This window comes from Onychomys torridus, chromosome 4 (assembly GCF_903995425.1).
Source record: "Onychomys torridus chromosome 4, mOncTor1.1, whole genome shotgun sequence".
Taxonomy (NCBI): domain Eukaryota; kingdom Metazoa; phylum Chordata; class Mammalia; order Rodentia; family Cricetidae; genus Onychomys; species Onychomys torridus.
Genome location: NC_050446.1, coordinates 141,285,398 through 141,306,095, shown reverse-complemented (window position 1 = coordinate 141,306,095; position 20,698 = coordinate 141,285,398). Strand labels below are relative to the sequence as shown.

Here is a 20,698-nt window from a genome sequence, read left to right as displayed (position 1 = left end):
TTCCATACTGATGACTTTGACTCAAAATGGTAGCTATCAGATTCATGGCAGCCCACTTTAAAAAAAAAATTACTGTAGCATTATTGGTGCTAGTGTGTCATTTGTGAGTCTGTGTTGCTCCCAGCCTGTCTTTACACTCCCCAAGTTTCACTTCCAGACTGACTTCAGATACCTGACACTGCACTGACTGTGCCTGAGCACTGTGCAGATGGTGGAGAGGGCTGGTCTGTATTTTCCACCATGTCTGGGTGGGGCAGGGAATCCTGGGTACATGAGCCTAGCTTGTAGGAAAATGGAGCTGGTCTTTTCCTCAATGGACCACAATCAACCTAGAGTTAACTTCCTTAACCCCAGGGAGCTTTTAAGCCCTGATCTACTAAGATGGAGTGGATGGGAGGCAACATATTAGGTAAATGATTCCAAGGACCCTGAGATAGGGCCATAGACAAGAGCCATGTTCCTATCTCGGAATCATGGTGTTTCTGGCTGAGAAGTGCGACTTCACTGTGATTTCCTCAAAGGTGAAATTGCCTGGGATGAAGCTGCTGAACCACATGGAGGCTGTGAAGAGCCACCCACCCTCCAATGGCCCTGATCATATAGGGGCTCTCTGCATTTGGACATCTACATAGGCAAGATGCCCTGATGTAGTTTACACTGTACCTGAATGCCAAGGCTGCTTATCAAGGAGCAGATGACAGTTTAGCTTAGGGAAGAGAAATTATACTAGGAAGAATGGCCAGGCTGGTGATCTATATGTAGGCAAAAGGAAAGGGTTTTCCCTGGTCTGTGCTCTCCACAATCTCCACAAAGCAGAAGATGCTTCCAGGACCCCAAAGGAGCTAGAACTGCTCTGGAAGAGGTGGGCAAGACCCCGTGGCAGGAAAGCAGAAAAACAGCTATCAGAGAACACCTGCGCTGGTAGGCCATGAAGTTAAGTACTCCCTCGGTTCCAGGAGTGAGCATCCTGTTGGGGCAGCAGCCAAGGTGGACAGGGGACATTTCCAGTGAGGAAGATAGTCATGGAGCTGGCGTGGGAGGTCAGAACTGGCTCACTACAGCAAGGAGAAAGGCAGAGGGCTGGGGGAGCCGCATGAGCTCTGGATATGGTGAGTGGAAAATAACAGATGCAAAGCTGATGGTGGCCCTGTGTGATGCTCACAGGTGGGAAGGATGCCATGCCAGGCAAGTTAAGGCAGAGTGTAAACGGGAAGAGGGGGATTCCCTTGGCTCTCTGGTGCCCAGGCCACTGCAGACAGCCTGATGTCACTGTGTTGGATGCTATTACTATGTAGAGAGGAGAGTTAAGAAGTATCACCTACAGAGGCTAAGTGATCCAGCAGCTGCTAGGAAGAGAAGCCAAGGAAGTGGCCCCAAGCAATGCTTCAGCACCTCCTTGCCAAGGAAAATGGAAACCAGCCCAAGTGCTCAGCCTGATTCTCTGGGGCTTTGGAAAGGATCAACAACTTAGGCTCTGCCCAACATAGGACAGGCCAAGCCATGCTCAGCTCCACTGTGGATACAAATGGCACCTGTCAATCAACACAAATTCCAAAAAGGAATGCCCAGACTTCACATTCTCCAAGTGCCCGTTCTTACAACATTTTACCTAAAGAACTCCTCAGTCCAGAGATGACAGAAGTTTCCAGATTGGCCAGCGGGATATAAGAGCTCTGTTGGGCTTTGAAGGACATGTGCTAGAGGAGCAGAGAAACCACAAGACCAGCCAGCCTTGTGAGGTTCAGACTCAGAAACAAAACAGGGATTCTAAGCCTAGGTGGAAGGAAGGGAGCCAATGGATGGGCAAGCTCCAGGAGCCTGCAGAGTGGGCAACTTTTACACATCTGCATCACTCATCACTCATATTTACTGCTCGCTGCACGAAGGGGAAAAAGAGGTTGAAAAACAAGGAGGAGTAGACATAGTGGGGTAGGGTATAAGGGAGTCCATTAGAGCCAAGAAGGCCCTGGAGTAGCTCAAGAAAGCTTTCTGAAGAGCATAAAGTGGATTCCTCAGCCAAGAAGAACTCAGAGTGCCCTATGGGCTCCACACGGACCCAAAAACCCCAGGAGACTGTGCTTGTAGTAATGCCCTGTCTTTGCAGCTAGGACACCATCACACAGAAAGGCTATGCAGCGTCCCACTGTCACACAGAGTATGAGAATGGGGAGAGAAAAGGCCAGCCAACAAGGCAAGACAGAAGAGAGCAATGGGCAGGAAAGGGACTGGAGAGCACGGGAAGGAGGGATCTAGAAGGGCCAGCGCGGTCCTGGGAACTGCAGAGAAGTCTGGCTTGGAGATTGGCATGCTCCTAAGGAAGCAGGACCACAGGCCACTTTATTCACAGGCAGCTCAGAGTTTGCAACCACGTCACAGTATATTGTCACTGTGGAGAAGGCAGGAATGCACCCTCAGAGGTTCCTCTGCCCAGGACGGCAGGCTGGTCTGAGAATGAGTTCCCACTAGGATTGGTGGGAGATTGGTGGTGACAACTTCCAGACCCTCTGCAGCTTGCTTTGTTTGTAGAGTGGGAAGCTAGGAGCCATTGGGCCCTACACTCTGCTGGGGACAGGCTGCTCACTGGGGCCACTCTGCTTCCTCCTCTTCCTTCCAGCATGAGGCCAGGAAACTGGACAGTCTCCCAACAGCCCCAGAGGAGACTCCATCCTGTCCCCTGTCCCCCCCTTCCTCCCCACCTTTCTGGGACAGGAATGAGAAGCCCGCCTCTGGGGGAAGGGAGGACTAGCAGGCAGGGATGCAATCTGAGAGAACTCAGAGGGTAGAGACCTCTCCTGTCAGGGAGCAAGCTGGCAACAAGGATTTAGGGGCTGATGCCTTAAGCCATGGAGCAGAGAGGGAACCTATCAGATTCCAGAGCTCTCTACTGGCAGTCCAGAAACCAAACTTTCCTTTTTAAATCTAGCACGTGGGTGGACCCAGCTATTTTGCTCAGGGTGGAGTTGACCTTACTTTTGTAGCCACTAGCTTTGGGTCTAGGGGAAAGGGAAGCCACCTGGGTCTAAGCACTACAACCTAACAATGGCTCATGTTCCCAAGGTCCCCAAGTCCCAGGCCCTGCAGAGTGGCCTCCTTTTATGCATCTGCACCACCACAGCTTCCACCTTGCTGATGATACAGGCAATTTTGCTGCTTTCCTCTCTAGGGAGGTAGGTGAGGGAAGCCTGGATGAGTGATTTCACCCAGCACTTCTTTGGGTCTTGGTTTCCTTGGCTGTATGCCAGGACTGACAACTCACGGCTATTATGAGCAGGAGATTTGCAGAGAGGTTCCCTAACCTGCTGTGGGACACACAGCAGGGAACAAGACTGACTGCACACCAGATCCCCCTGGCCTGGTGCCCACTCGTCCATGGGCCATGTTCTGTCTGATTTCCTGTAGTCACGTCTCTGCAGTGGGAAGGTCAGCTGCCCAGGACTGAGAACGGGCAGACACCTGTCCTCTTTCCTGTCAAGATAAGCCCCGGGAGAGAGGCTCAGCACACAGTCCTCAAGCTGGTTTATATTCTAAGCAGTTCCCAGCTGTGAGCAACCCCCCTTCTCCTCCTTTTCTTCCTTCCTGGGGCTTGTGGGTGGGAAGGACCCTCCTAAGGGGGAGGCAATCAGTGGGGAGAGAAGCTCAGAAGCCTGAAGACCTTGCAGCCTCTGGGGAGGAGCACCCTCCTCACAGGTGGAAGCAGAGCAGGAGAGCTGGGAGGCCTTCAGTCCCCCAGGGCAGCCCTGCCTCTGTTCCTTCAGGCAGCAGTTTTGTGCCTGACTCCTCTAGTTGCTATGGAAACAATTAAGGCAGGAACAGGAGAGGACCAGCATACTTGGGTGGGCAGGATCCAGGCAGCTAGCTCAGGGCCCAGACCTGCAATGTGGGGAGTGAGCAGAGAAAAGCCCTCCAGGCCCATCAGCAAGGCCAAGGATTGTCTTGGCCCTGGGGCCAGGCCATGTGTGATCATGTGACAAGCATCCCTTAGGGTCACTCTCCCATACTAGGCTCTGTGCCAGGCTCACAGACAACCTCTCAAGTCTTATCAGTCCTCTGAGTAGGGACCCTTTCTAACCCCAAGCACAGAGCTGAGACCCATACCCACACAGCTTGGCCTAGGAGCTTGCTCTCAACAGAACAGCATTAACAGTTCTGGACCCTCACACCTTGGGAGCTGGTTAATGTGCCACTGTTTAATGCATCCACTGACAAGTGGTTCCCAGGCAGCAAAGCCTCTTGATTTGGTGAGTCAGCTGGTGTCACAAGTTGCTCAGGTGCCTCAGGGCACTCAGAGGAAAACTCTGCCTGTGGCCTGTGTTCCTGTGACCTGGCTGTCATCATGTGGTTGACTCTTCCTCCCAAGGTGAGTGGATGCCATCAGAGTTCTACCTGGATAAGTGGCCTACTCTCCATTCCTACTTCGTTATCATGGTTGGGCAACTGCTCCCAACCCCTTTGCCCCGTTGACCATGTTTCATCATTTGCAGGCTAAAGCCAGAAGAAGCACAGCATGGGCAAGGCCTAGAACTCTGACCAGTGACCCCCAACCCATGACACACTAGAGTCATGGTAACCATGGCCGAATGTGCTGGCCTGAGTACAGTCAAAGCCAGCTGCAGGTAGACAAGCTCTGATGGATTGTTATGGATGACAGTATAGGGAGATATTGAATGGGGACCCTTGATGGTCTCACTGGGCTCAACAGGGCAAGGGGCAACTTGCTAATCACAAGTGGTCTGTCCATTTTAAACTCTAATTAGTCCTCACTGATCTACTGGTTGGAGGGCACATGGGTGTGTGCACAGGGAGGGAGCAGACCTCAGTGAGGGCCCAACATCAGCAGGTGTTAAGGGCCAAACAGTAAAAGGAACATGTCTCATGGAGTGTGTGCCTCTCTTCAGAGACCCAGATCCATGTGTATATGAGTGGACAAACAGCCCCATGGGCAAGGCCAAGTGGCTAGGATGGCAGCACCTAGAGAACAGGAAGGGTACCCATTTCTATCCAGAAATGAGGTGGAAGGAGAGGCTAGCCTAAGCCTGGAAGGGCAGGATGGATGGGCCATTGATTTAAGTGAAGCTTAACTTAAAAACAAAAACAAAACAAAACAAAACAACAACAATAACAATAACAATAAGCAAGCTGTGTGGGGCACACACATAATCTCAGAACTTGAGACGCTGAGGCAGGAGGGCTGAGAGTTCGGGGCCAGCCTGGGCTATACAGTGAGACGCTGTCTCAAAAACAAGTAAGTAATCAAGTAATTAATTAATTAAAAAATTAAACAGACTCAAACAAGGCTCTTGGGGCAGTGCCACCAATCATACTGGCCTCTGGGAACAGTGGCCCCCACCTTTGGGCTCCGGGCCGCTGGAGTTAAAGTGCATCCTCTTCTGACATTCCGTGCAGCTCATGAGGAACCGAGTCACAGCCTCTCTGGGGAGGAAGGCGTAGGTCTCCGCGATCTGCCAGAAAACAGTTTGCACGTCATGTGCCACCTTGGAGGCAACATAGTCACCAGTGACAACAAGGCCAATGGCCTCCATTCCTTGCTGTAAATGAGCCACTTGTTTTTTAAAACATGAATAAAGGAGATTAAAAACTGCAAACGAAAAGCATTTAAATGTGATCTGGCTTTTAACCTCTAACAAGTAATATTCTTCTTAGAACATTTTATTGCTGCCACTAAAGGGTGAACTTATGAACACTGCTCCAGAGTACAATAAGCTCTCCTCTGAGAGATGGATAAACTAAGACCCACTTGTAAATTCACTGGCCTATGAACAGAGCCCAAAGTTCTACCACTGATGTCCTGGGCTAACTTGCAGGCCAAGAGCCTTTCAGGCAGAGCTAGAGGAGGAGGAGGCTGGTTTGGGGGCATCCAGTTTTCCACATTGTACCACTTGGGGATCTTCATGTTCCTTCTTGTAACTAAGGATTCAGCTGAGGTCACACAGCTCTTGAGAGGCAGTGTTGCAAGCCTCACTATCCCATGCTGAGGAAGAGAGCTGGCAGGAGGGAGGGAAGGTGGAGATGGAATGGAGGGAATATGAGAAGGCTGGGTAGGAAGCAGGGAGAGGGGGTGTGGCCTAGAAATCTACTAAGGGTCAGCTTTGCTCTGGGTTGGGAACTCTGCTTCTGTTTTGGCTGTCCCTGGGATGCCACTTTTCCTCTCACGTGCTTGCCCAGAGCCTGGTTCTCCCGCTCCGCTCCACTAGGGGGCAGCATCACCAAGCATTCCTGTCCTTACCACAGCCCAGCAAGAAAGTCGGGTGAGGGCTTGGGGGCTACTCTGGATTGCACTGGGTCCTTCTCTGTGGCAGGAACACAGTCTGTTTCTATAGGGACTAGGAACAAGGACTCATGAATATTCTGAATCTCTGCTGCTAGAGGAGAGGAGAGCTGGGGTATGCAGACGGCGAGGGTGCGCCAGGCTGCTGCAGCCCCCAAGGACCAGCCTTCAAAGCTCTCAGGCCAGCCACTGGCCTGCTAGTTGCTTGGCTACTCCTGCCAGCTGCAAACTTGAGTTAATTTTGGTGACACAGTTGTTACTTCTCAGCTGATCTGATGCTCTGCAGAGCAGGCAGTCTCTTTGATGAGCTATCTCCCTTTCTAAATCCCCTGTCTGATTGCTTTGCTCTGGAGGTCAAGGACAAGGGCCAACACCCCAGCATCTCTGGCTGCAGCCACAAATGGGAGAGCCCCAGTGGAGGAGGATGGCAAGATTGGCCCACTGGGGAATGAGGACTGGAAGGTGGGGGGCTTTCTGCTAGGTAAGCAGGCATCTTCATCCTAGCCTTGAGATCTGCAAGTCCCTTTCAGAGCAGGCTGAGTTGGGAATAGTGAGCTCGGCTGTAGACGGGCAAGAGGGAAAAATGAGTTCCAGGCACAGCCAGGGCCAGGGTTCACTGGCCAAAAGATGAGGTCCTGGGCTCCCCTGAGATATTGCTCCCAAAGTTAGGCCTCCGAAGAGCTGAGTGGCTATGGGGAAAAGAGCTACAATAAACTGGAGGGAGGAGGAGGAGGTTCCTGCCAGAGACTAGTCAGGCTTGCCTGCTCACCTGTACTGGACAGACACTTTTCAAAGGACTCAAGAGCAGCCCCTGGCCAGGCTGCTCTGCTCTGCTCAGAGCTGCACACAGGATGAGAATGCCTATTCTTGCTGCCTGGCCTGCAGCGTGCACAGGAGTCTGTCTCCAGGGAGAAATGGTGACCAACAAGATCTTCTGGGGTCTTGGCTGAGTCATGGGGTATATCTTATGGTCCTGGGTCCCACAGGGGAATGGGAGAGGTAAGAAGTCCTTGGAGCTGTCAGAGGGTGGGGCAGAGTGTAGAAGGAAGCCTGGGGAATCGGTTCTGTACAGAGGGACCCATATGGACAACACAGCCCCTCTTCTCTCACCTTCCACAGCATCTTTTGGTTCATCTTTCAGTTGGTCCAGGACCAGAAATAGAGCCTTTATTTCTGTCTGAGTGCCTAGATGCCACAGGTCCACGGGACCACACACACATATACACAAAAGTGAGACCAGAAAGGCAATCCTCACACACTATCTTGTCGGGAGGATGGTGGCTTTCAGATGGCTTCAGACTGTTCTAGAAATAGATACATGTACAAAACAGAACCAGAGAGCTGCCTGTATGTTTTAGAAGGGAGATGTTCCAGGACCTGTGTCCCCAGTAGCCTTCCCTCAGCTGTCCTGAGATCCTGCTATGTTGTTCTCAGGGTCTACTGCCGGGACCCTGAAACCATGCATGGATTTCCCTTTTCTGTTTTTCTCAGTCTGAAAAACTGAGAGATTTCACGGGCAGAGAGAGCAGAAGCTATTTGCAGAGTCGCTGACTTGCAAGGCCCATTTTCACTCCCCAACTCAGAAGCCAACAGAGCCTGATGAGGTGGGTGGGGTGGGGTGGGGTGGGGTGGGGATTTGCACCACTTTACAAGATCCTCCTTCTGCCCTGTGGTGGATTAGCACGTGGTGGGCCTAGAACAGCTGTTGACCACATCTGGCCTCAACTCCAAAGTAGCCTGGGTAGCCAGATCTGCGCTCTGGAAGCTGATCAGGCCTCTAGCATCCCTTGGGGGAAGAGGAAGTGGAAAGGTTCCTCAAGCCCTGATGGAGTGAGATCAGGGAAGCATTTAGGAAAAGAGCTCAGGGAACCGGAAGCAAGCTAGAACTTTCCCTGGCTTTAGCACCGTGAGATTCCTGGGATCCTTGGACCTTCAAGTCACCCTGCTTGGGAGGCTATGGTAGGGCTCCCTGCTCAAACAGGGGCTCCTCCTGTATCATCTCATGCAAATGCCTTCTGCCGGACTCTAAAAACTCCAGGCCTTACAAGCCCATAACCTTTCCTCTCTAATTCAGCTGCTAGAAAGACTCTCCCTTCTAATGAAGAAATGGCCTCCTTTAGTGCCCTGAACAAGGCTGCCCAGTCCCCTACTGTCTCCCAACCCCTTGAGGCACTTTAGGTTTGTAAGAATTTTAAAGTCCTTGTGTCCTATAGATGGAAAATCAGATCCAGGGTTCAGTTTTGGCAAAATACACAGTGACAGATCCAAAAAACTGCTCATCCGAGGGCCTGATGAGACCCTGTGGTGCCAGGCTGTGCACCTCCACAGCCAGTGTCAGCACAGGGTTTGCTTGGGGGTGCTTTCTAACGGCGATGGGCAGGGTGGGGAGCTCATTTCTGAAGAGCAAGACTGAGGAGCTAGGCTGGGGTGGGAGGAAAGGGAAGCAGATGAAATGAGGGACTAGGACATCCAGGTACCACCTCTACCCCAGAAACAGGAAGAGGGTGGCACAAGAAAGGCAGCAGATAGGGAAGAGTGGGAAGGGTTAGGAGGCGTACAGGGGAAGGGGAGCACTGGATCCTTGGCTTTGAACTGCTGCAGAAAGACCCTGGCCTGCTGGGCTCAACCTTGGCCCTGTGCTGAAATTCCAGCTGTGTGTGCAGCCCAGCCAGTTCCATGCCAGTCATGTGCCAGCTCTAGGCTGGGCAGGGAAATGGGGCACATGGCAGCATATGGATCAGAAGCAATGAGCTAGCTGTCCACTTAGCCCGGGAGCATAAGGGCTGGTAAGACTGGCCCAACTCACCCTCAACCTCTGCATGTTCCAGAGGCCACAGACCCCACTGAGGACTGCCTGCTGGGCACTGAGGAGCCAGGGAAGTCACCAGATCCATATAGCCAAGCCCACATGGTGGCTGGCTTGACAGTTTGCCTCAGGAGATCTGTGGCAAGGAAGGATAGATACTAGTCAGTTGCTGGGCTCTGCACCAGCTAGGTGACCTCAGGCAGGCTGTGGCTCTCACTTTAAAATGGAGGCTCCCAGGAGTCCCTGCTTTATGCCTGTAGCCTTTACATAGATCTGACTTAGGAGGTGAGATTGGAAAGGGCCAGGGATGGACCCTGATATATGTGGAGGCCCAGTACTATGTTAGGCTCAACAGTGAGCAAACACTGCCTTCTCAATTCCAAGGGGAGCCTGCGGGTTCCAGACTGACGGGCCCCCTTCTATAGCTTCATGTGGAAATACCCTCAGACTGGCTTCCTTTCTCATGGGCAGCAGGAGGGTGGGAAGACAGTGATCATCCTGTGGCACTCAGGTTGGTTCCTCACTTCTCTGAGGTTCCCAGCAAAGGACCCATCCTAAAGAGAGATGGCTCGGTGGTTAAGAGCACTAGCTGTTCTTCCAGAGGACATGGGTTCAATTCCCAGTGCCCATATAGCAACTTGTAACTGTAGCTCTAGTTCCTAATGCTGTCTTCTGGACTCCATGGTTCTGTATTCACATGGTGCACAGACCTACATGAAAAGGCAAGGAGCTAAAACCCATGCAGACAAAGGAGCTTCTGAATTGGGCCATGTTCGGAAATCATACCTACACAGGCCACCTTCACTACAGAACACGGCTATCCACACGTAGCGCTCAAGACCTTTACACCTTGTATAGGTGGGCAAGCCTGGCCCCAGAAAGATAGAACTATAGGATTCTGAAGAGAAAATCCACATGGAAAGCCTGGAAGGATACCAGCTCACTGCTACTCAGGTTCTGTGTGACCTTGGACAGGTGACTTGAGGTTCTGGGTCTGTTCGTTTAACTAGAAAATGGACCACAGAACCCTAGTCACAGGATGGCCATGAGGACTCAGCTGACAAAATGTCTGGCTTGTGGGCTTAGACCTGGGCATGAACCATGGGTACAGACTCAGATGTGGGGACAAATGGGGGGGGGCATTGCCTAGCAGCTTCCTCCTGAAGGTTGGGGACACTGCTCTTTCTACAGCCCTGATTTCCAACTCCCTAGTGTGTAATATTTCTCCAGAGAGCCATTCCATTCCCTTCTGCCCTCCTCAAGGTAGCCAGTATACATGTTGCCTTCTCCATGAAACCCCCCAGGCTTAGCACTAAATGTCCAGGGCTAGGAGTATGGTTGCTGAGCCTCCCAGGTATGGGGTTCTTGCTCTCTCAAAGCTGGCCTTGGAGGCATTTCTCCTTTTGTGTTTATCTCTTTGCCTTCAGCCTCTCTGGCCCAAGATTGTGACCTCCTGAAGGTAGGAGGCAGTTCTCAGACCCAGAGCCTCTGGGAACTCACAGGCCTGACCTATAGTGTGTGGTACTCTGGCTAAGCTCACACACAGGAGGCATCTAGGGCAAGCTGGCAAGCAGTCCATGCCATGCTGTGGAAGCACTGGCCCCTGCGAATCTTATTATCTGTGCTCCCCCAGCAGGCTATAAGAGGCTGAAACTGGGGAAGGAGGGCTTCCTCCCTGCCCTGCCCAGCCCCTCTCCTTCTCTTCCTCTCCCTCATCTCAACCTGCTTCTTCTTTGTGCTCTGACCGCAGAGCCCGCCCCTCACCCTGTGAGCCATCTCTGGCTGCCATGCCCTTGCCCCATGCCCCCCTGGATCCCCAAAGGCCGCTTCATCACGCCTCAGCTCCCTGCCCCGCCTCCCCGCCCAACATGTGCGGAGCCCATGGCTTCCTGCCAAGGCCTGGGGCTGCCAGCAGAGGCAGAGGCAGAAATCTCACCGCTCGGTAGGTTTTCTTCTGTCCAGCGTGCTTGGGGGCTTTGCCTGGCTCTGCGGAGCTCTCCACGTGCATCGAGTAGATGATGTCAAAGAAATCTTCCACCACAGCAACCCGCTTCAGAGAGATGCCCTCAGGCTCCGACAGGCCATCTGCCCCCTGCGACAGACAGGGTGGACAAGCCGTGTTAGTGTCAGGGCTGATGAGGGGTGAGAGCTGGGCCCTGAGGCCAGGCCACAGGTCAGGGGAGGGGGGCAGGGACCTTGCTGCTCCCTGGCCCAGCATGGCCTCCAACAGTCTGGCTAGGGGCTGGGGAGAAGAGGGAGCCCACTGGATCTGGGGAGAGGGTACCGAAGTCAGGGTGGCTGAGGGGGCTACTAAATCTACCAGCAACAATGGGCAGAGAAACAGGACAACACAAGCACAGGAAACCAAGAGGCTCAGTGTTCACAATTCAGACAGATTGTGCCAGACTCCCAGAGAGCTCTCAAATCACACGCTGTGCCAAGACCATCCTACAAGTCTCTGGGGAGGGGGGTGCTAAATAGATGCGGGCCCCATCAGGAGCTTGCCAATTAGCAGTAACCTTTCACTGTGGTCCTGGGTTGGGGTCCCAGGGGACCAGCTCCCATCACCTGGGTGGCTCCTGCCTTTGCCCAGGCCTTTCTGAAAAGCTTTTCACTGCTTTCCTCCCTCCCCACTCCAGCAGCTGAATGCCAGCCACAGCACCCAGGCTCTTTGTGTGGGGAGATGTACAGAAAGACAGGCTAGAGGCCATGTGGATGTGGCAGGGCTGGGAGCCTGATGGCTATGGGCCTCTAGCCTCTTACCAGGCTGGCCTGAGTGCTATCAGCTGGCCCAACAAGGTATGCTAAGCTGGAGACTGAGTTCTTTGTAGCAAAGAGGTGTGGGAGGTGCCTGCACACACACCCTCCTCCACACCCCCTCTTCGCCACACCCCTGGGGAGGGAGGCCATAGGGAGACTGTAGGGCACAAGTTCTAGGCAAAGCCAGTGTGCCATGAAGGTGTCTCCTGGTCCACAGAATACAAGATACATCTGGAGACACCAGCTCTCAGCAATCATCTCCCTATGGGAAGATTGGGAAAGCTCTAGGGGGCTTCAGAGATCAAGAACAAATAGTGTGGAAGGATACACGCAAAGATACAACTCCAAGACAATCCTTCCCAGAGGATGCAGGCTCAAGGAGAGTAGCCCTGTGGAGGTGTGGAATTCATCGGCCAGCTCACACCAAGACAAATGCCCAGCACATGGTAGGTGATTGATAAACAACTACTGTTAAGCAGGCAACTGGCTAGCAGCAGCACAGCAATGTGGTTTGGACACACTCTACCCCACCATGGCATGTGGCCTTGACTATCTTGCACCACCATGTATATATCTCTGTGAGTTTGGGGCCAGCCTGGTTGACACAGCACGTTAGACATCCAGGGCTACATAAAGAAAAAAGGCCAAGTTTCTGAGTATAGGATAGAGCTCACCACTGGAACACTACAACTCTGGGAGCTTGTGATGGCTGGAACCTGCCTGGGAACAGATAGCTTAGGCCCTCAGACTTCGTAGCTGAAGAATATAGGCCTTAGTAGAATGCAACAGACAGACTTAGATTTTATCCCTTGGCTTTCCAGAGAGACATGCAGTGATGGTAGAACAGGAAAGTCTTTCTGCCACTGGCCTGCTTGAGGCATCTGTGAGCTGCTGAACCCTAGAACTCCTGGGCAATATCTCTGGGTTATGGCCTCACCTGCCTGATACACCTCTCTTGCCAGTCAGGACCTATCTCATGCAGACTTATTAAACAGCAGGCATCTGTGTAAGCACATATGTGTGTGTACAATGCATGGGTGCAGAAAAGCTGCATGTTAGCCCACCATCACTGCCCTGCAACTGTGGGCAAACTTCCAGCTTCCCTGGTGGTCACTTACAAGATGAGCTATGAAATTACACATCTTTTCAGGTTCATATTTGCCAGGAATCACTTTTACTTCCTTCTCAGGGGATCCCAGCCCTCTGAAGTCCTAAACTGTCTTTACAGGCTCAACAATGGCCAGCTTGTTCATTAGCTGAGTGGTAACTACCAGTATTTAGAGGATCTTCAAATACTGCCCTGAACAATCAAGACAGGTCAAATATTGAGACAGTCAGTTATAATACACTGTTAGTTCTTTGCTTTTTTGAGACAAGGTCTCATGTAGCCCAAGCTGGCCTCCTTGTGTAGCCAGCACTGGCCTTGAACTTCTGGTCCTTTGCTGTTGTTGTTGTTTGTTTTTTTTCCGAAACAGGGTTTCTCTGTATAACAGTCTTGGCTGTCCTGGAACTCACTCTGTATATCAGGCTGGCCTTGAACTCAGAGGGTTTTTTTTTTTTAAAGATTTATTTATTTATTATGTATCCAGTGTTCTGTTTGCATGTATCCCTGCAGGCCAGAAGAGGGGAGCCAGAGCTCATTACAGACGGTTGTGAGCCACCATGTGGGTCCTGGGAATTGAACTCTGGACCTCTAGAAGAGCAATCAGTGTTCTTAACCTCTGAGCCATCTCTCCAACCCCAGAGATTTTTTTAAAGTTTTATTTTTATTTTCTGTGTATAGGATTTTTTTTGTTCGTTTGTTTTTTGTTTTTTGTCTGCATGTGCACCACATGTGTGAAAAGGGTATCAGATACCCTGGAACTGGAATTACAGTGTGAGCTGTCACATTTGCTGGGAATTGAACCTACATTCTCTGGAAGGATAGGCAGTGCTCTTAATCACTGAGCTCCATTTCTACTTCTAAGTGCCAGGATTACTAGTGTGTGCTACAAGCCCAAGCTCAGCTATAGTGAATTTCTTTAAAAGCCATTGCTGAATGTGGTGCCACAAGCCTTTAATCCAGCATTCAGACAGCAAGGGTAGGTGGATCTCTGTGAGTCTGAGGCTAGCCAGGACTACATAATGAGTCCTAGACCAGTCAGGGCTACACTGTAATACCAAGTCTCAAAGCAAACACAAGCAAACAAAAACCCAACTTATTTATGTGTATGGATGTTTTGCCTGTTTGTATGTATATGCACCCTGTGCATGCCTGATGTCCACTGAGGCCAAAAGAGGACATTGGATCACCTGGAACTAGAGTTAGTCAATTCTGAGTCACCATGTCAATGCTGCTAACTAAACCCAGGTACTTTGCAAGAGCAGCCAGTGAGCCATCTCTCCAGCCTCCTCTAAATAATATACCCTTAAAAAAAAAAGATCCACTTATGTATAGGAGTGCTCTATTTTGCATGTATGCCTGAATGACAGAGAAGGCATCAAATCCCATTACAGATGGTTGTGAGCCACCATGTGGTTGCTGGGAATTGAACTCAACCACTAAGCCATCTCTCCAGCCCATCAAAACACTTTTAACTAGAGGTTTAAAATGAATGAACTTCAAGAATAAATACAACTGAGTTTTTAGTCCTCAGTCTGGATGTGGTTGTATAGGTGTGCATAGTTATTAAAAAGTCTACTAAGAATATGAGTGATCTATGTTGTCTTCTATAGATCTGTTAAACTTTAACTTGTTATTTTGTTGTTGCTGCTGCTGTTGTTGTTGTTGTTGTTTTAAGACAGAAAATTTGCTGGCCTGGAACTCACTATGTAGACCAGGCTGGTTCAAAAAGATCCACCTACCTTTGTCTCCTGGGTGTGGTATTAAAAGTGTGCACCACTTCGTCCAGTTCAAAATTTAACTTTGAAAAAGTATCAATTTTCAGGCTATGTGGATAGCTCCAGGGCTAAAAAACTCTTGCTGCATAGCACAGGGACTAGAGTTTGAGTCCCCAGAACCCACCTAAGATGCTGAGCACAGCCATCCAAATGCCTGAGGCGACAGGAGGACCTCTAGGACTTGCTGGTCACCAGCCTGGCCTCTCACCAGTTCAGAGACCCTGGGTGGCTCATTTTACTTTTTCAGTTTTGTTTTTTGTTTTGTTGTTGTTTTTCAAGACAGGGCTTCTCTGTATAGTCCCAGCTGTCCTGGAACTCACTCCTTAGACCGGGCTAGCCTCAAACTCAGAGATCCACCTGCCTCTGCCTCCCAACTGCATGTGCCACCACTGCCTGGCTCCTTTTCACTGGTTGATACTGTTTTCTCATCTAGAAGATGGGCCTGTCCTGACTGAATGTTCTAAGGATGGAGTGAGAATGTGTGTGAAGGGATACGTGTGCCTGGGGACATCGGTCACAGATAAAGTGTTTGCATGTAAGCAGGAAGTCCAGAGATCAGATTCATGTAAACACAAGGAAGCTGGCAAAGGAAACTAGTCTTAACATCGAGGTCTAGGTCTGACTGAGAGACCCTGCCTCAAAAAATAAGCTTTCCACTGCAGCACCAGGGAGACAGAAACAGACCAATCTGAGTTAAAAGCCAGCTTGGTCTACAGAGTGAGATCTCCAAACAATAAGTCAAATTAAGATAGAACAGTGAGGAGTAAGAATTCCAACATCAGCCTCAGGCTTCCAAATGCACATATATGCAAACATGCATGCACAGGTGCACACATACATGAAAAAGAAATGGAGGTAAGTTTGTGTGAGCCATTTGGCACATTACGCTTGGTAAATGTTCATCTCCTCCCTCTGAACTCACTGAGCCTGAACACTTTGTGTTTAGGAATCTGCTTTTCTCACTCTGATCTACTCAGCTATAAACTGGATCCCATGAGGTAATATCCACATTTAGGAGAGATGCATAGTCTTATTTAATTTAATTCTTAAATAATATACTAAGGCTGTCCTCAAACTTGGACAGGTAAGTTTTTCCTGAGTTCAAAATATAACTAATAGTTGTCAGGTGTAGTGGTACACACCGGCAGAGGCAGGTGTATCTCTGTGAATTTTTTAAAGATTTATTTATTTATTATGTATACGGTGTTTTACTGCATATATATGTATATATACATATATGTGTGTATTTATGTATGTGTGTATGTATGTATGTGTGTGTGTGTATATATATATATATATATATATAGAGAGAGAGAGAGAGAGAGAGAGTGTGTGTGTGTGTGTGTGTGTGTGTGTGTGTGTGTGTGTATGTTCCAGGCCAGCCAGAACTACAAAGTGAGACCTTATCTCAAAAAACAAACACACAAACAAAAAACTCCCCAAATGAATGTACCTAGATAGAACAACAAAATCTATTACCCAGTACCTGTTCTGTCCCTGGCCTAGCCTCCCACCTCTGTTCTTAGGTACACTTGGCTAAGCAGTGGCTTTGCACCTGGTTCAGTGTGACCATAAAATGATCCCAGGGAAACTTCAAGGGAGCATTTATCAGTAACTACCTCTTTAAAAATTGATTGCTCGGCTGGGCGTGGTGACCCACACCTGTAATCCCAGCACTCTTGGGAGACTGAAGGAGGAGTTCAAGGCCAAGTCCAGCCTGGGTTACATAGAGAGTTCCAGACCAGACTGGGGGCCATATAGGAAGACCTTAACAACAACAACCAAAAAAAAAAAAAAAAAAAAAAAAAAAAAAGATTGCTTATTTTCAACCTTGGGTCCTGTCTCTAGCAGGGGAGGGCTTGTAACAAACAGAACTCAGACCCTGCAAGGTTTGCAGACTCATGCATACACCGATAGCCCTCTAGTGAGCTGTGGCCACCTGGAGGTTGTGTGCTTAAGACCCTAAAGGAAGAACACCAGAATGCAGAATGTCTGTCTGGCCTTCAACAAGAGCCCCAGGAAGATGGTAACAAAGAGATCTGGCAGCAGTCACAGGCATCCATGAAGGTAATGACCTTTATGGTAAATGGTGCAGGAGGGGCATGCCTTCCCTAGCTGGGAATGCAGACAGAAATATGAGAGAGCTGCTAATTAAAGGAACACAAAGTGTCTTCCCGATAGCCTTGGGAACCTTGCCCATCCCCCACCCCTTCCCTGTACTGGCCATTTTGAGCCTAGGGCTTTGTACCCACTAGGCAAGCACTCTGCCACTGAACAGCATCTCCAGTCCTCACTTTAGCCTTGGGATGCCCCAGCCAAGCCACTTCTGCCTGGTACCCAAGCCAGTTTCATTGAATCCCCTGCTTTAAACGAGCTGCACACTGTATTGACAAAGGAAGTTCATTTTACTTAGGGGACTGGATCAGAGAGGACTTGGACTCTCCTAACGATCCAGCTTCCAGAAATGCCAAGTGGGAATGATGGAAAGAAACTCTAGCTGGGTGGTGGTGGTACACGCCTTTAATCCCAGCACTTGGGAGGCAGAGCCAGGCGGATCTCTGTGAGTTCCAGGCCAACATGGGCTACAAATCGAGTTCCAGGAAAGGCGCAAAGCTACACAGAGAAATCCTGTCTCAAAAAAAAAAAAAAAGAAAGAAAGAAAGAAAGAAACTCTATAGCATTTCATGGGGGAGGACATGAAAAATACCGGGTCACTGAGAGTTTTTTCTCTGTAGGGAAGAACATTGCCATGGTAACATATTCCAGAACCATCCAACTCCAGAACAACCAGCCAGACCCAAACTAACCTAACTGGACATGGCATTCATTTTTAAAGCTGTAGAGCTACTAACTTTCTTAGACGTTGCCTTAAAGCTAGCCCATTTGAATTCTGCTCCAGAAGCTGGGTTGCACACAACTGAAGAAACCTCAAAATGTCTACTTTACATGTAACTGATATTTCAAAATATGAAGAACTCTGGTCCTCCAAGTGTGGGTCCTACATAAGCAGCATTCGAATTATATGGTGCTGGGCGGTGGTAGCCCACCTTTAACCCCAATACCCAGGAGGCAGAGGAAGATGAATCTCTGAGTTCGAGGCCAGCCTGGGCTACAGAGTGAGCTCCAGGACAGCCAGGACTACACAAAAGGAAGCCCATCTTGAAAAATAAAGACAAACAAAAGTTTAAAAAGTGGGAGAGCTGGAGAGATGTCTCAGTGGCACAGGCTGTTCTTCCAGAGGACCTGGGTTCAATTCCAAGCATCCACATGGCAGCTCACAACTGTCTATGACTCCAGTTCCAGGGGATTCAACACCCTCACACAGACATACATGCAAGCAAAACACCAATGCACATAAAATATATAAAAAAGAATCATATGAGCAGTTGTTAAAAATGGGGGGTTGGGGATTTAGCTCCAAAAAAAGAAAGGGGTTTCTTTATGCTGGGTGATGGTGGCGGCGCACAAATTTAATCCCAGCACTCGGGAGGCAGAGCCAGGCAGGTCTCTGTGAGTTTGAGGCCAGCCTGGGCTACTGAGTGAGTTACAGGAAAGGCACAAAGCTACACAGGGAAACCCTGTCTCAAAAAACAAAAACAAAAAACAAAAAAGGGTGTTTGGGGCCTGGGAATATGGATTGGTAGGTAGAGTGCTTGTCTAGTATGCACGAAGCCCTGGGTTCAATCTCTGGCACCACATAAACTGCATATGGTAACTTATACTCGTAATACCAGCTCTTACAGTGCAGGCAGGAGTATCAGAAGTTCAAGACTTTTTTTTTTTTTTTTTTTTTTTACTGTATAGGGAGCTCAAATCCAGCCTAGGCTACATGAGACTCTGCTTCCAAAAAATAAACAAACAAACAAACAAAATGGATATTTTCTTGGTCTGCTTTAGCCTACCAAGTCTTTGCTCTGTGGTTTTAGAAAGTCCATCCCCAAATGACTATCATGCAAAAAGATTTTGAGAAATGCTGATTAGCACGTCTCTATGAATGAGACAGTAGTAAAATTGGCACTGGCTCATTAAATACAGCTACCACTTCTGGGCTTCCAGGCCTTGTATGTTAATATTTTCATCTCTGGCAAAGGCTACCTTTCCTAATAGGATGGGGGGAAGAAGACTCTTATTAGGCAATGTTACTGTAAATTCAAGAAATCTGCCCAGAGACTTACTGTGGATCACAGGGGTGCCGCCCCCTCCCCCTCCCCCCACTCCAAGCCTGACCCTGCACTTTGACTTCCTGGCAAAGTTACTTTAGGAGGGATTGTATTCCTCAGTTTCTTCAAGTGACCAGAATACTCATCAAAAGGAGATTGTTATATACAGACTGAAGAGAGGAACCAGGGCATCTTGGCAGGCCATGGCAATCCTTGGAAGTATCCCTCAGGTCAAGCCCTCAGACGGAATCCTGTCCATCTCCTACAGAAGCCAAGTGAAGGGAGCCGTGGCCTTGATAGCAAGCACAGTCCAATTGCTAATGGGCAGAGGCTCTGTCCTCATCTCTGCAACTTTGAAGTTGCTGGCTGGTAACAAGTTACATACTAATCAAGGTGAGAACACTGTTTCAAGCCACGGGACACCTTTTAGCATAGCTTCATCACTGTAAGAGGGAACTATGCTTTCCAGACACAAGGAGGCCATGGTTGAGAGGATGTTGCTAAAGAGCAGGCACATTTCTCAAGTGGGTTCCTCCTAAGGGAGAGGAAGGAACCACCAAGAAAGTCCTTAAAATATGCGCTCTTGGTGCATTCCAGATCCAACTCTTAACGAGGCATGAAAATCAACAGGATTGCTGCTACAGGACGGCATCAGTCAGCAGAGCACACCCCAGGGGACAAACCTTTGGCTTCCACTTGTGTGGGAGTTTGGGGCTTCAGGGGGTTGATTGCGAAGGCAAACTCAATGATGCTGCTCCATCCCATCTAGGCCAGCCAGAAAAGAGGCTGAGAACACAGCAAAAGGCACTGGGCATGCTCCTCCCAGGCACTGACAGGGCTTGTTCCCCGCTTTATTCAATTTGGCCAGGACTTGAGTTTGGGAAGTTTCAGGATAAGGGAGTCTTATTCCAACCCCTGAGCAGAGCTAAAGGAAGAACCAAAGGGGAGGAGTTAGCCTCCTGCAGAGGAGCCACAGAAGGGTAGGAAGAGGTGGAGAGATCTTAAAGCCACAGAAAACTGAGAGATGGAAAAGTAGAATGAAAGAGCATCACCCCAACCTCTGAAAGTCTCTCCCAGAGTCTCAGGAGAAGCTGCTGATGACTTGTAAGGTTGCAATCAGATGGCCAGGGAGGAGGGCCTGCTCAAATACAAGTGACAGTGTTTTTATTTCTCTTGACTCTAAATATTACCTAACTGAAAACAAGCAATCCCTTCAAAACAAGACTCACACTGGAATTCTCTAGCCCCTAGTGCCACTGAGCTCTTCAGACCTGGAGGAGGCAGTGGGAGGAACCCCTCCCCACACCCATAAATAAATGCATAAGCAAGGCACTGAGGACTCAATGTAGCACCTGCCTCTTATCCACCCTTGTGCTCAATCTCCAACTGTTAGTGCGGAGCACTGCCATCGAGTCGCACCTGCCATCTGGAACAGCCTCACATATTCCAAGACCTCCTTTCTGCTTCGCTGAACCTCTATCTTCTTTCAAATCACGCCGAGGACCAACATGCACGCCCGGGGCCACAGAGAAAGTGCCTGTGATGGACCCCGAAGCCACAGCGAGGTGCCACATCCTTCAAGCTGCTCCCAGGAGCCTTTTCCTTTTCTGCTCTTCTTTTTTCTTTCTTTTGGCTTTAACTCTGGGGTTCCTGACAGGGTAGGGGAAAGGGAGGGAGTGCAGCGGGCTAAGGCAACCCTTTTGGGAAAGAGAAGGGCGCGCGCGGGGGGGCGGGGGGGGGTAGACTAAGTGCCAGGCAGGGATGAAGCCTCTCTTGGGAGATACTGCAGGGTCAGGGACCGGCCTG

General features: G+C 49.8%; 1 protein-coding gene across 3 annotated transcripts in view; it reads right to left on the bottom strand.

Annotated features, from left to right (window-relative positions):
- The window catches only part of Nol4l (nucleolar protein 4 like), a 79,060-nt gene extending 58,661 nt beyond the window's left edge, over positions 1–20,399 (bottom strand). The window contains exons 1-3 of one of the 3 annotated variants that reach the window (XM_036185928.1): positions 20,312–20,399; positions 11,029–11,184; positions 5,348–5,459 (exon numbers count right to left, since the gene is read on the bottom strand). In XM_036185928.1, coding sequence (XP_036041821.1) covers positions 5,348–5,459; positions 11,029–11,100 — 184 coding nt within the window. In that variant the 5' untranslated portion in view covers positions 11,101–11,184; positions 20,312–20,399. Of the gene's footprint in view, positions 1–5,347; positions 5,460–11,028; positions 11,185–20,311 lie in introns of those variants that run through there. The other 2 variants (XM_036185927.1, XM_036185929.1) reach the window with 2 other exon arrangements.
- Positions 20,400–20,698: the final 299 nt, after the last annotated feature.